At 50.4% G+C, this 14,702-nt stretch overlaps 1 protein-coding gene across 4 annotated transcripts in view; it reads left to right on the top strand.

Moving 5' to 3' along the window:
- Window positions 1-13,776, top strand: part of ITGA3 (integrin subunit alpha 3) — a 29,036-nt gene extending 15,260 nt beyond the window's left edge. For 2 of the 4 annotated variants that reach the window (XM_081028653.1, XM_081028654.1), the window contains exons 10-26: window positions 129-215; window positions 1,150-1,217; window positions 1,293-1,429; window positions 1,988-2,137; window positions 2,217-2,314; window positions 2,683-2,830; window positions 3,071-3,139; window positions 3,745-3,824; window positions 3,938-4,015; window positions 4,414-4,516; window positions 4,674-4,856; window positions 5,045-5,167; window positions 5,805-5,918; window positions 6,893-6,991; window positions 11,051-11,176; window positions 11,556-11,696; window positions 12,415-13,776. In XM_081028653.1, coding sequence (XP_080884779.1) covers window positions 129-215; window positions 1,150-1,217; window positions 1,293-1,429; window positions 1,988-2,137; window positions 2,217-2,314; window positions 2,683-2,830; window positions 3,071-3,139; window positions 3,745-3,824; window positions 3,938-4,015; window positions 4,414-4,516; window positions 4,674-4,856; window positions 5,045-5,167; window positions 5,805-5,918; window positions 6,893-6,991; window positions 11,051-11,176; window positions 11,556-11,666 — 1,774 coding nt within the window. In that variant the 3' untranslated portion in view covers window positions 11,667-11,696; window positions 12,415-13,776. The remainder of the gene's footprint in view (window positions 1-128; window positions 216-1,149; window positions 1,218-1,292; window positions 1,430-1,987; window positions 2,138-2,216; window positions 2,315-2,682; window positions 2,831-3,070; window positions 3,140-3,744; window positions 3,825-3,937; window positions 4,016-4,413; window positions 4,517-4,673; window positions 4,857-5,044; window positions 5,168-5,804; window positions 5,919-6,892; window positions 6,992-11,050; window positions 11,177-11,555; window positions 11,697-12,414) is intronic. The other 2 variants (XM_081028652.1, XM_081028655.1) reach the window with 1 other exon arrangement.
- The last annotated feature ends 926 nt before the right edge of the window (window positions 13,777-14,702 follow it).

The raw sequence follows: 14,702 nt of genomic DNA, 5'->3' as shown, positions 1-14,702 counted from the left end.
CTCCAACCCCGTCTGTATGGAGCCCTATCTCTGTCCACCCTCAGCGCCAGGTCCAGACGAGGCTGAGCTCTGGCCTGGCCTGGCCTGGGGCAGCAGGAGGCACAGATGTCTGTGTGTTTTCTATGCAGGGCCCGGCCTGTCATCAATATCCTTCATAGGACCTTGGTGGCCAGGCCATCTGTGCTGGACCCCGCGCTCTGCACAGACACCTCTTGGTGAGATTCTCAACCCCCACTCTGCCACCCATTCCTCCTTATGTATTGGCAGGCCAGGAGGGGTCCTGGCTCCCAAACCCCTCCCCTGGCAACTCCTGATTTCCCACCATTATTAGAGGGTTGATTCTTGGGGTAAGCATTGCCCTCCCTACCCAGCCTCATTAAAAAGCAAAATCCCTTGTAGAAGGTAATGGATGAATTGGGGGCGGGGGCAGTAATGCATGGTGGTTAGGAGTGGAAGCTCTGGACAGCCTGCTTCAAATCCCAGCTATGCCCACTGCAGTGGTGAGCGTAGGCTCTGGGGAGTGAAATCCCAGAGGATGAGGGAGACACTTAGGTGGATGGATGTGGGGAAGAAAAAAGCCAACTTGAGCACATTATTAATCTCTCTGAGTCTCATTCCTTGCCTATAAAACAAAGTTAATAATACTAACCAATTCATAGGGTTGTGATAATCAAAGGAGCTAATGTACAAAAAGCCCTTAACATGGAACTCTGTATACCCTAAGTGTTCAAAATATGTTAGTGCTAAGATGGTGACCATGAGAGTGATGACTCCAAGGTCTTTGTGTGAGTGAGGACATTGGATGAGAAGGCAGCGGTAAACAGAGCAGGGAAGCATGGCATGGGGTTGGGTGATGGAAAAAGACCTATACTGGGGATCCTGCACAAGACCAGCTGGGCCACATTAATGACTTAAGTTTCCCCTTTAGTGACCTCTATCCCTGTTTTCTATGACTCTAATGGGAGTAGGGATGGAAGGAGCCAGGGACACCTGAGACCAGTTCTGTGGACTCCCCAGTTTTGCCCTTGCCTTTCCCCTGAAGGGTCCTCCCCTTGACCAGTAAAGGGGGTGAGAGCTAGGGCCTGGATATCTGGGTCCCACTGTGACCAGGCCCTTCTGTACATCCCCCCTACCCCACCCCCGCAACAGTGTGCAGGTGGAGCTGTGCTTTGCTTACAACCAGAGTGCTGGGAACCCCAACTACAGGCGAAACATCAGTGAGTGCTGGGGTACAGGGTGAGGGTGGCCATGCTCACCTGGTCACCTGCTGATTGCCCATCCTCCACCTGCAGCCCTGGCCTATACACTTGAGGCTGACCGGGATCGCCGCCCTCCCCGGCTTCGTTTTGCCCAGAGCCAGTCCGCTGTCTTCCATGGGTACTTCTCCATGCCAGAGACGCGCTGCCAGACGATGGAGCTGCTCCTGATGGTGAGGGAGGGTCCAGGAAAGGGGCATGGCTCCATATACCTCCAGGAAATAGTCAGCACCCCCCAGCTGAAGGGTGAGGGGCTGGGGTCTCTCCGGAGACAGAGGTGGGGGAGGTGTGCCTGGAAGGCCATAGGTCTTCAGGGTATACAGTGCACGCACCCAGCACGTGGTAGAGAAGACAGAGACTCTTGGGGGTGGGGATGGAACCAAAGGGCTCCTCACCCCTGAGAAGAGTGAGACTTGGCTCAGCTCAGCTCTGGGGAAAGGGGTCCGTGAGTGGGGGGCAAGCTCAGCCGCTCTCTCTGGGACATCAGGGTGGAAAGCGAGAGTTCAACCTGGGGATTCTGAGGGTGAAGGGAGGCTCCCTTCCTTAATTGTGGGTCAAGGTGGTAGGAAGGGGGTCAATTTGATGATTGGACCAGAGGAGGTTCAGCCTTACTGGGGGGTTTTCAGGGTGGAGGAAGCCTAATCTCCTCCCTGGGGGCTCAGCGTGGTGGGAAGATTCAGTTCGGTAGGGAGAGCAGTGCAGAGCTGAGCTGAGCTCACTCTCCTTCACAGGACAACGTTCGTGACAAACTCCGTCCCATCATAATCTCCATGAATTACTCTTTACCTTTGCGAATGCCCGATCGCCCCCGCCTGGGGCTGCGGTCCCTGGACGCCTACCCCGTCCTCAACCAGGCGCAGGCTCTGGAAAACTACACTGAGGTAGGTGGGGCCGGGGCCGGAAGGGCGGGGCCGGGAGGGCTGTGGGTGGTTGGACCTTCACGTCTCAGGCCACCCCCAGATCCAGTTCCAGAAGGAGTGCGGGCAGGACAACAAGTGTGACAGCAACTTGCAGATGCAGGCGGCCTTTGTGTCGGAGCAGGGGAAGCGGATGAACAGGTGAGCCCTGGGCCACGCCGATTGGCCAAGGGTGGGGAGGCCTTCATTGGCAAACGGGGATTGAGGGGCGGGGCTTATTGGTCAGGGAGCTCAGAGACCGGGTAAGAGCTGAGGAGTGGGGCCTCACTGGCCAGGGGCGGGGCCTCACTGGCCAGGGGCGGGGCTTCAGGAAAAGGCGAGGCTGAGAGGTTGGACTTCAATCGGCCAAGTAGGCTGTGTGAAGCTGACCTTCACTCGCTAGAAAAGGGGCTTTCTTCTCCCGGTGAGAGTAGAGGGCGGGCCTGGCTGTACCGAGAATGGGTGGGGCCCAATTGATCTGGGGCGGGCCCGGGCGGGCGTTTGAGTCGAGTCCTGGGCTCCTTCCTCAGGCTCCAGTACAGCAGAGACGTCCGGAAATTGTTCCTGAGCATCAACGTCACCAACCTCCCGAGCAGAGAGCGGGCTGGGGAGGACGCCCATGAGGCACTGCTTAACCTGACTGTGACTCAGGGCCTGCTGCTGTCTTCAGTGCGCCCTGTGAGTGCTCAACCAGGGCTCCACCACGTATTTGCATCCTTACATGCATGTCATTTACATGTGTGGTCATTTGTCCTATGTCCTCTCTCCTCTGGGCTGGACCTCCTTAGGTGCCTACGGCATCTGTTGCTAGGGGAACCCAGTTCTCAAGCTTCTAGGGCTTCAGACACAGTGCCACAGGGGAAGGGGTGGGACAAGCCCTACTCTGACCACCTAGACTTAATTGTCTTCTTTCCTCAGCCTGGGGCCTGCCAGGGCAACGAGACCATCTTTTGTGAGCTGGGGAACCCCTTCAAACGGAACCAGAAAGTAAGTGCTGCCCACACCCTGCCAGGCTGCCAGGCTGCTCCTCAGATGAGCTCCTGATTCTTCTTGCTTCTGCCGGCCTGCTTCCCCGCCTTCCATGAAGAAAAGAGCCAGAGTGGGGGAGGAGGAAATAAAGTAAAGGGTGGGGAGAGATCCAGAAACTGAGAAAAATGGGGCCACTATGGAGCTAGGCACAAAGTCAGAGCAGCTGTAGGTAAGGAAACCAATTTTACTGAGCACCTACTCTGTGCCAGGCCCCAAACCCAACACTTTGCTTCTTTTATATTGTGTAATTCTCACAACCTTCTGAGGTGGTAGATGCTGTTTTACATAAAGGAAACACAGGCTTAGAAAGTTTCAGTAACATGCTTAAGGTAATGTAGCTCAAAAGTAACAGAGATGTTATTGACAGAGAAGGAGAAAGGGGAAGAAAAGATGAGGCTGGGAAGATGAAAGAGCAGAGATGTGGAGACCCCTTGCCCAGAATGGGGGGAAAAGGAGGCCAGAGAACCAACTCTCTAGCATAGTATCCAGCCCTTCTCCCCACCATGGCTTCACCCCTGCCTGCTTCTAAATGCCCCTCTCTGCTTCCCTGGCCCTCATGGCAGATGGAACTGCTCATTGCCTTTGAGGTCAACGGAGTGACCCTACACACAAAGGAGCTCCAGGCTCAGCTGCAGCTCTCCACGTGAGTGATCTTGCAAAGCCAGTCTGTGTCAGGGTTAAGGTGTCCTGGGGACTCCCCCAGCCCTAGCCTCAGCTGACACACCTTCTCACCTACTCCCTGCACTGCCTTCCCAGGTCAAGTCACCAGGACAACCTGTGGCCCGTGACCCTGACTCTGCTGGTGGACTACACTCTCCAGGCCTCGCTCAGCATGTGTGTACCTCACCCCCCCCCCACCCCCAGCGTGCTGTGCTTGAGTTAGGGCCTTCCTGTCCCCAAGGTGTCTCCCAAGGTGTCTTCTTTGACACACCTCACTTGGCCTGGTATTCTTAGGTGTCCACTTCTCTTGGGTCATCCCACCGCTTAACAACAACAATCACTGTCGTTATTGTTATTGTTATTCCCCCTGCAAAGCAGGCAGCAGTAGAGGAATCTACATACGAGGAAACTGAGGCTCAGAAAGAGTAAATAACGTGCCTGAGGCCACACAGCTATGGCAGAGCTGGAATTTATTTCAGGTCTGCCTGATGTCGGAGGAGCTGTAGTTAACCCACCCCTTCTGTCAGGGCCCCTCCGGTCCCCTATGACTCCAGTATCTTTCTTACCTCTAGGGTGAATCACCGGCTACAAAGCTACTTTGGGGGAACAGTGATGGGTGAGTCTGGCATGAAAACTGTGGAGGATGTGGGAAGCCCTCTCAAGTATGAGTTCCAGGTAAGAGGACCTCTGCAATCCTGGGATGCAGATTCCTGGGAAGGGTGACGGGTCACTTCTTTCTGAGTCTGAGTTCCCAGGGTGTAAGATTTGGGGGTTGATGAAATGGAGGTGGTTTTCCAGGAGACAGTGGTCATGACACCCTTTTTGCTCACAGGTGGGCCCAGTGGGAGAAGGACTGGCAGCCCTGGGGACCCTGATCCTAGGGCTGGAGTGGCCCTATGAAGTCATCAATGGCAAGTGGCTGCTGTACCCCACGGAGATCACCATCCACGGCAATGGGTCCTGGCCCTGCCAGCCACCCGGAGACCTTGTCAACCCTCTCAACCTCACTCTATCAGTAAGGACACCACAGGGATCTTTCATTTGCATCTCATTCATTCACATGCTACAAGGCAGAAAGGCCAGTGTCTTCCCTTTCCTTCCCTCCCACCCCTTTGGAAGCCTGCCTCTCCCCCTGCCCTTTCTTCCTCTCCTCACCTCTGCTCCCATTCCTTCCTCCCAGCAAATCTCTTCTTCTCTCTTCAGGTCCCTGGGGACAGGCCACCAGCTCCACAGCGCAGGCGTCGACAGCTGGACCCAGGGGGAGGCCAGGGCCCCCCGCCTGTCACTCTGGCTGCTGCCAAAAAAGCCAAGTCTGAGACCCTGCTGGTGAGTGGCCAGAGCAGGGTTGGACAGGACTGTGCCCACATGCCCAGGGGAAGCACATAGCAAGGGGGATAGGTGCTACTCACCAGGAGCTCTCCCCTCAGGAGCTCCCAGGCAGAATAGGCAGACTCATCTTCTGCCCTCACAAGGCATCCTACTGCCCCTTGCCCTTGGGGAGCAGCCAATACAGTGGAGCAAACAAGACACTGGCTCTATTCCCAGGAGTACAGCCTGTTGGGGGTGATTTAGCTGCTCAAAGCCTTGGCCCTTAGGGCTGGGGAATGAGGAGGGGCAGGACAGAGGTTTGGAGGGAGAGCGGAAGAGGCCTGGGAAGCAAGTTGAAGTCGAGCTGGGTGGAGAGGTAAGAGGTAGTGTCCCAGTAGAAGGAGCTGGGAGGGGGAACAGGGATCAGATTTTATGTTATCCACTTCCCAGCATCTGTATATACTTTAGACATGTAAGTGTCCAAAGAATGTGCCTTAACCGTGTAAGTGTGGGGGTGGGGAGAGTGTACGTGAGTGAAGGGATGAGGGCGGACCCCTTTGAGTTAGCCAGAGGGAGGAGTTGAAGCTAAGGGGTGAGGCATGAAGAATTTGGAGACTTAAGCTGACTTGTGTCCTGTGTTCCCTGCCCACTTCAGAGCTGTGCCAGTGATCAGACCCGCTGTGTATGGCTGGAGTGCCCCATTCCTGATGCCCCCGTCATCACCAACGTGACAGTGCAGGCTCGAGTGTGGAACAGTACCTTCATCGAGGTCAGTGCCTGGCTCTGCAGGTCTCCCTTGCTACCCACCTGGGTGGGGCAAACAACAGGGAGAGGGTAAGGCCAAGTTCACAGCAAGACCTCATGCATGTGTGTGTGTGTGTGTGTGTGTGTGTTTGTGTTGGTGACATCAGCATGTTTTGTGCCTGACAGGTTGTACACCTGTCTCTTAGTGCCATGTCAGTATTAGTTTGTATGCTTGTGTGTGGACATGTTTGTCTCCAGCCAGAATGACTTTCCCTCATGCGTCCATTGTCCTGTCATGTGTCCATGACTTTCCCACCTCCATGCCTTTGGCAGCAGCTCCTTCCCCACTGGGATGCCAGCTCCCCCTCGGTCCTCTCTCCATGTAAACGCCTAGTCAGCCTTCAGGGTCTCCTTCGGATGCTTCACCACCAGTGAGGTCTTTTCCAACTGATGACTTTTCCTCTGCACATCCACAGAACCTTCTCAGAAGCCACACATGCCACTTATCACACTCCACTCTAGGTTGCAGTTACTCACACGCCGGCCTTCTCATGCCACCCAGACCAAACATTTTCTGTAAATGACTAGATTTCTGTAAATGACTTTACAGCTTTGTGGGCCACACAGTTTCTGTTGCAACGATGCAGTTCAGCCATTGTAGCACAAAGCTGTCATATACTATACCTAACTGAATGGGTGTGGCTGTGCCAAAAATACTTTCTTTACAAAAGCAGGTGGCACACCAGAGTTAGCCCACAGACCTGCCTAGACTGTGACCTTCATTGCCTCTGCTGTCCCCTGCATCCAGCACAGGACCTGATACACAAATGAACGAATGATGTACATTTGTGTGTGGGGAGGCCTGGCTGTCATATCCTTTGGGTGTTGCTTAAGGATGCTGTGTGGTGGGGGGGGTGCCTTGGGGCGGGGTGCTTAGGGTCAGGAGGAGGCTCAGAGGGGCTTCAGTGGCTTCTTTTGACCCACCCATTTCCCCTCCAGGATTACAGAGACTTTGATCGAGTCAGGGTAGCCAGCTGGGCTATCCTATTCCTCCGAACTAGCGTCCCCACCATCAACATGGAGAACCAGACCGTGCCGGTGAGTGAGCGTGCTAATGAGACCGCAGTGCCTGGCCAGGGCATGGCAGCACATGGCATCCTTTCAGAGTACTTTCACACGTTAGCTTTGTGGTTCTCAATCTTGGAAGCACTTTGGAATCCTCCGGAGGACGTCTGGTGTCTGGACCGTACCCCTGAGCAGTGAAATCTGGGAGTCTGTGGAGGTAGAACCCCCATATTGGTATGTTTTAAAGTCCCCCAGGTGATTCTAATGTGCAGCCAGGGTTGAGAACCTCTGCTTGAGCTTACTTGATCCACACAACATTTCGGTGAAGTTGTTTCATCTCTGTGGAAACTTGAAAAAAAAAGTTACATCTGGAAGAATATGAAAAATTGCTAATAATTTGTTGTGAAAAGGATATAAGTGGAGATATGTAGGAGACACATTTAGGAGCTGAATGGAGGGTTAGTTAAATATGTCATGGTACTTTCCCTAAAATAAATTAAGGTAGTGGAGGAAGGGCCGGAAAGATTGATGAAACAGAACAGAAATTTATTTCATTATACAGATGGCATTTTTAATCAGTGGAGAAAGGTAGATTATTAAGTCCTGTTGGGGAAACACATTTGGAAAGTAAAGACAAACCCCTGTCTCACACCATAAACAAAAATACATTTGAGTTATATTAAATACTTAAATATGGAAAATAAAATCCAACATACCAGAAGAAAAATTGGAAAATAATTTAATGATAATCTTTAATTATGGGAGTTCATTTATTAAACCCAGAAGTCACAAATGAAAGGTCTGACAACTCAGAGTACGTGTAATTTTAAATCTGTACATAAGCATTCCTTGGAGATGTTGCAGGTGCCGTTCCAGACCACTGCAATAAAATGAATATCACAATAAAGCAAGTCACACACATTTTTTGGTTTCCCAGTGCATCTAAAAGTTATGTTTACACTGTAGTCTAAGTATGCAATAGCATTATGTCTAAAAAAGACAATATACACACCTTACTTAGAAAATACTTTATTGCTAAAAAATGCTAACCATCATCTGAGCCTGTTGGAAAAATAGGATAGACTTGTTCGTTGCAGTTGCCACAAACCTTTGATTTGTTAAAAATGCTGTGTGTGTGAGTCATAATTAACACGAAACACAGTGTTCATAGGGTGAAATACAAATGTCCAACTCAATAGTAAAGAAATAGAAATAACAGCAACAAGATTTTTTTCCCTATCAGACTAAAAATATGAAAAAGAATAATGTCTGGTGCTGATGAGGTAGAAGGCAGTGGTGCTTTTGATTGGAGTATAAATTGATGGATTCTTTTTTTTTAAATCAATTTTATAGGGAAATATTGGGGAACAGTGTGTCTCTCCAGGGCCCATCAGCTCCAAGTCGTTGCGCTTCAATCTAGTTGTGGAGGGCGCAGCTCAGCAACAAGTCCAGTTGCTGTTTTCAATCTTTAGTTGCAGGGGGCACAGCCCACCATCCCATGTGGGAATTAATCCGGCAACCTTGTTGTTGAGAGCCCGCGCTCTAAACAACTGAGCCATGCGGCCGCCCTTGATGGATTCTTTTGGAAATGACTTTGTCAATATCTATTAAAATTTGGAATGCACATTTCCTTTGATCCAGGACATGATAATATATCTTAAGGAGCTAATAGGACAAGTATGTGAACATAAATATATGGGGGTATTTTAATGCATTGTTTATAATGACATAAAATTGGAAACAATCTAAGTGTCTTTCAGTAGGTTGGTTCAATAAATTATGATACATTTCCTACAATGACTATGCAGTCATCAGAGATATTAGGTTGATCTTTATTAATTGACATCAAAAGATGATGATATTAAGTGAAAAGGGAAGCAGGTCGCAGAAGAGTGTGCAGTACACATACCGTGTTTCCCCAAAAATAAGACCTACCCGGACAATCAGCCCTAATGCATCTTTTGGAGCAAAAATTAATATAAGATCCGGTATTATATTATATTACATTATATTATATTTAGTATATTATACAATACATATTATGTTATATTATATTAATTATATTACATTATATTATACCTGGGATTATATTATAGTACAATAAGATCAGGTCTTATATATTAATTTTTGCTCCAAAAAACGCATTACAGCTGATTGTCCAGCTAGGTTTTATTTTCGGGGAATCATGGTAGATCCCATTTATGTGGAAGAAAAAAGTATATATGTTTAACATTTACATTGAAAATTATGGAAAGAGATTTACCAAAATGTTGAAGATAATTATTTCCAGGGAATTACTGGAAACTTTTAATATTCTTTACATTATCTGCATTTTTATTTGCAATGATAAAAAATTGAGAGGGGCTAAACTTTTCTATTTATTTATTTTGATTTTTCTTCCCTCCCCACCACCTTCTCCTTTGGCAGCTATCTGCTTGTTCACTATACTTATGGGTCTGTTTCTGTTTGGTTTTGTATATTCCTTTTTTTTTAGACTCCACATATAAGTGAAATCATACAGTATTTGTCTTTCTTTGTCTAACTTATTTCACTTATCACAATACCTCCTAGGTCCATCCATGTTGTCACAAATGGCAAGATTTCATTCTTTTTTATGGCTGAATAATATTCCATTGTATACATGTACCACATCTTCTTTATCCATTCATCTATTGATGGACACTTAGGTTGCTTCCATATCTTGGCAATTATTAGTAATGCAGTAATGAACATAGGCGCACATATATCTTTTCAAATTAGTGTTTTTGTTTTCTTTGGATAAATACCCAAAAGTGCAATTGCTAGATTGTATGGTGGCTCTATTTTTAATTTTTTGAGGAACCCCCATACTGTTTTCCATAGTGGCTGCACCAATTTACAATCCCACCACCAGTGCATGAGGGTTCCCTTTTCTCCACATCAGCGCCAGTACTTGTTACGTGCTGATTTATTGGTTACAGCCATTCTGACAAGTGTGAGGTGATATTGTGGTTTTCATTTGCATTTCCTGATGATTAGTGATGTTGAGCATCTTTTCATATGTTTGTTGGCCATCTGTATGTCCTCTTTGGAGACTATCTACTCAGGTCCTCTGCCAGTTTTTAAAATTGGATTGTTTGGTTTTTTGGTGTTAAGTTGCATGAGTTTCTTATATATCTTGGATATTAACCCCTTATCAGATGTATCATTTGTGAGTATCTTCTCCTGTTCAGTAGATTGTCTTTTCATTTTGTTGATGGTTTCCTTTGCTGTGCAAAAGCGTTTTAGTTTGATGCAGTCCCATTTGTTTACTCATCTGTATTTTTAAAAAATAATCAAAATAAGTTTTAAGAAATAATAATCATATATAATCAGAAAAGTATTTTTCTATACATGTAAAATATATATATTATAGTATATAATTTTATATTATATGTATGATTTTAATATATATGCATTGTAGAAGAAAAAGAATGGTACTATATGCTGTGCATTATTTATTTTTTTTGTAAATATTTCTGGAGTTCTTACTGTGTACCACGTATTGCTCAAAGCAGTTTACTTATATTAAACATTTAATATTCCCCAGCAACCTATGAGGTAGATATTATTATCATAACCCCCATTTTACAGATGAACAGAGAAGTTAAATGACTTGCCCAAGGTCACACAGCTAGTGAATAGCACAGCTGAAGCTTGAACTCAGGCTGGCTCCAGAACCCCTGCTTTTGGTCACTCAGCTATATGCCTTATGATCCTCTTATCAGAGAACATGAAATGAAGATTCAGAGAGGTGAAATAACTTGTTCAGAGTCACACAGCTCATCAGGGATGGAGCTGGTACCCAAGCCCTGAAGTGTGGGTCACAAACCCAGCTCCAGGCTGCCTCCCAGGTCTAAGACTGCTCCTTTGGAGCCAGGTCTGCACCTAGGAGAAACCAAATGGATGAATCTGCTTCTGTAAGTGGGGAGGCAGGGGCTTTTTATAGTCTGTGAGTGCCCCCTACTGGCAGTAGGTCAAACAGCAGGGTCGAGGACCAAGCTGGGACAGGAAGGATGAGCATGGGGCCTAAGGGGGCGAACACAGGGCTGAGCCCCTTCTCACCCCCTCCAGTTCTCCGTGGACATAGACTCTGAGCTGGTGGAGGAGATACCAGCCGAGATCGAACTGTGGCTGGTGCTTGTGGCTGTGACTGCTGGGCTGCTGCTGCTGGGGCTCATCATTCTGCTGCTATGGAAGGTTAGGACCCCAGCCCTCCACCCAGACTCCCGCTCCAGGACCTCCTGCCAGCAGACCCTCAATAATTCTCCCTTCATCCCATTCCTCACTTCCATCTGACCCCCACCCTTCCCCTAGTCCTCCTACTGTCCCCCCAGCTTCCAGTCTTACCCCCTGCCCACCCTCACCTCACCCACTGGGAGCTCCTGCCTGGGTTAATGGGGGGACTTGCTAGCTGGAAAGGGGAATCCAGGAACTCTGGCTTCTGACCATACCACCCAGCTAGGGCTGGGACCTATGCCTCCAGGCTCCCCAGCCCTAAGCCCCAGTCCATGAATGCCGCTGGCAAGGACCCCCACAGCTCCCCTGATGGCCCCTCCCCACCTCCTCCCCTCCGCAGTGCGGCTTCTTCAAGCGAGCCCGCACTCGTGCCCTGTATGAAGCTAAGAGACAGAAGGCGGAGATGAAGAGCCAGCCATCAGAGACAGAGAGGCTGACCGAAGACTACTGAGGGGGCAGCCCCTGCCCCCGGCCCACCTGGGTAACAAGGCCTCCAGACTCTCTTCCCTGAGCCCCTCAGCTGGCCCGGGCCTCTGACTCTGTCCTATCTGCTCCTCTTCCTTTATGGGCCCACTCTGTCCCCAGCACCACCCCAAAGGCCACTCTGCCTCCATTTCATGCGCTGGGAGAGCTCAGGGTATCTGCTCTCACCAGCCTCCCCATTGAGCCCCTCAAGGACTTGTGGCCCCAAGAGGGAGCCCTAGAACCCTCCCCATGGCCCCTTTGCTTTATGGAGATTAGAAAAGGATCAAGACCGAGGCTAGGCCCCATCTCTGTAGTTCACAAGCAAATTCCCAGAGTGCTTCCACCTCCAGGGAAGTAGAGGACTAGTAGAGCCCTGCCTCCTAAGAACCAGCGTTTTTCCTCCTGGGAGCCCCCTCCAGGGTGGCAAAATGACCACTCCCCACATTGTGGTCAGGGTAGACCACCACCCTTCCTAGCCATCCCATCAGCAATCTCGGTGGCTGTCCCTCTGCCTCCATCTGCCTCTCCCTCTCCTCTCCGCTTTCCTCAATTCCTCCTTCCTCTGGGGCCTGGGGTGGGAACCTTTGCCTCCCCGTCTCAGCGCAGGGAGATGTGTTTGGATCAAGGGTCCTAGCTTTGAGGACCTCTAGGTGGGGGGGAGGGGGCTGGGCACATCTTCCCACTGGCTTGAGGGCTGGATACTGATGTCCTCCCACTTTTTCTCCCAACTCCAGTTTGACTTCTTTAAGCGGACCCGCTATTACCGGATCATGCCCAAGTACCATGCGGTGCGGATCCGGGAGGAGGAGCGCTACCCACCTCCAGGAAGGACCGTGCCCACCAAGAAGCACTGGGTGACCAGCTGGCATACTTGGGACCGATACTACTGATGTCCTCCCTGATCCCACCCCTGTGCCCCCAGTGTCCTGTTTTTCTATTTATCATAAGTTATACCCCAACAGTCCACAGGGGCCACTGCCTTTGGCTGGCACCAGCAGGCTCAGGCACACACACCTCTGAGCACATGCATGTGCTGTCTGGCCACGGGCTTCTCCCCACACGAGGGCTGGGGCCATGGACCTTGCTATGCCAAGCGCACCGCAGCCCTGTGTCCTGGACACACGTGGGTCCCACTGCCTGTGGACTGTACCTGTGCACCACAGATAGAGTATGGACACGTGTGTCCCAGCCTCTGCCTGTGCTAAAACCAAGCCAAAGGCCGTCTGCTAGAGCCAGGGGGAAAAGGCCCCCGATGTGGTGACACCTCCCCCATTCACACTGGACCCATCTTGAGCCATAGTCACTGGATGGACTCTGCTCTCGAGATTAAAACTACTGACAGCAAACAGCCCATTAGGCGCTCAGCTGTAGTCCCATGCCCGAGCGCGTGGGGTCTGCCTGAGGTTGCCCCACAGGGCAGTTTGCAGGACCTGGCATACTCAGGCACAAGAGCAGAATGAACTAGCAAGCAGGGCCCCAGGATGGCTTTCTTTAATGGATCGCTGTGAAGCCTTTCTCCTCAGCCATGGCATGCACTAGCAAGGGAATGCAGCCTGAAGGAACAAAGATGGACAAGCCGCGAGACAGCCTGGACACGCTGTGCTGGGACTTCCCTGGGAGCATGGTGGAATCCTTAACAGAGAAGGGGACTGATCCTGGATCAAGGAGAGGTTGGAAGGATAGAGGAAATAACACTCCTCACCTGCCTCTACCATTCTAACCTCTGAAGGGCCTGGAGAGACCCACACGATCACAGAGGGAGCGACGTTTGAATGTAGGACAGGGAGGGAGCCCTGTCCCTGCCCCATTGGCCAGACCTCACTGTGCCCCCACTGACCATGGGTTGGGGGCCTCGAAGTGGAATTCCTGGCTGTACTTGGCTTTCATCACCAATTGGCTCTGCCTTCTCCCCCATGGACCCATTCTGGAAGTAGAAACTGGTTCCAGAAACCCCCTCCTGCCCCCTGCCTGTTAGCAGGCTCCCTTCCCCCTTCCATGGTACTGTAGCAGGGGAGCTCCCTCCCCCTCCTTGTGCCTTCTTTGTATATAGGCTTCTCACATCAACCAATAAACAGCTCCCAGTTTGTATACACTGCACCTGCCTCCACCGCCTACCCCTTACCAACCCCATTCAGGCTGATGGATGATGGCATCTACTTGACACCCAGGTAGACAGCCTGGTGCAGGGGTCTTAGAGCTTGGGAGGGTGAAAATCTATGGTGGAGACACCTGCCCCTGCTCTGAGGGACGCCCCAGTATAAGGGCTGGTCATAGACAGGGGACTGAAATGTAGAACAAGATGAGGGGCAAGGCCTGCGTAAACTGGCTGGAATCCAAAGTGGCTTCTTGGTGGCCAGTGAGCTGGCCCTGGGGAGGGAAGAGGAGAGAGGTGGTGACATGCGGGGTCTGGAAAAGGCAGGAAGCTACTTTGCTGCAGAAACAGATAGTCCTGGATAATGGTGGAGGGAGGCTGGGTGCAAGGGTGAAGAGCCAAGAGCCCTTATCTAGTGGCTACATTCAGATAAGAACCTGCTTTTCTGCCTCAATTTCCACCCCCAACACCTGTAGGCACCATGATGAGTAGATATTCAGAGGGTGAACCAGTGACCCAAAGCTGGAAAAACTGAAAGGTCATAGTATCCATTCCCCAGTATCCAGACAGGGGTGCTTGGAGCCCTAGTCTCATGGTAGCTTCCCCAAAGGTGTTTTAGTACTGAGCTGACATAGTCCACAGGATTGGGTTAAGCCTTCCTTCCCCTATGCTAAGGTTGTTCCCTCCACACAGACCTAGGGAATGGAGCAAGGCTGCTTTCCCCATGACTTCTTAGTCCTGAAGTGTGGCACAGGTCCTTCTGTTAATTGTCCCCAAGGCTGTGACCTTTGGCAAGACTTCACTGAAGGCTAGATTTTACTACCCAGAGAAGCCTAGAGGCAGGTCCTCAATTCAGCTCCTCTGGGATCCCACAGACCCAGGCCGTTCTCCCAGGAGCTGCTCCTGATGTCTGCCTGGGTATCTCCCAGG

This window comes from Rhinolophus hipposideros (genome assembly GCF_964194185.1).
Source record: "Rhinolophus hipposideros genome assembly, chromosome: 20".
NCBI classification, from domain to species: Eukaryota; Metazoa; Chordata; class Mammalia; order Chiroptera; family Rhinolophidae; genus Rhinolophus; species Rhinolophus hipposideros.
Note: the sequence above shows the minus strand (reverse complement) of the source record. Positions and strands in the feature narration are given on the sequence as shown.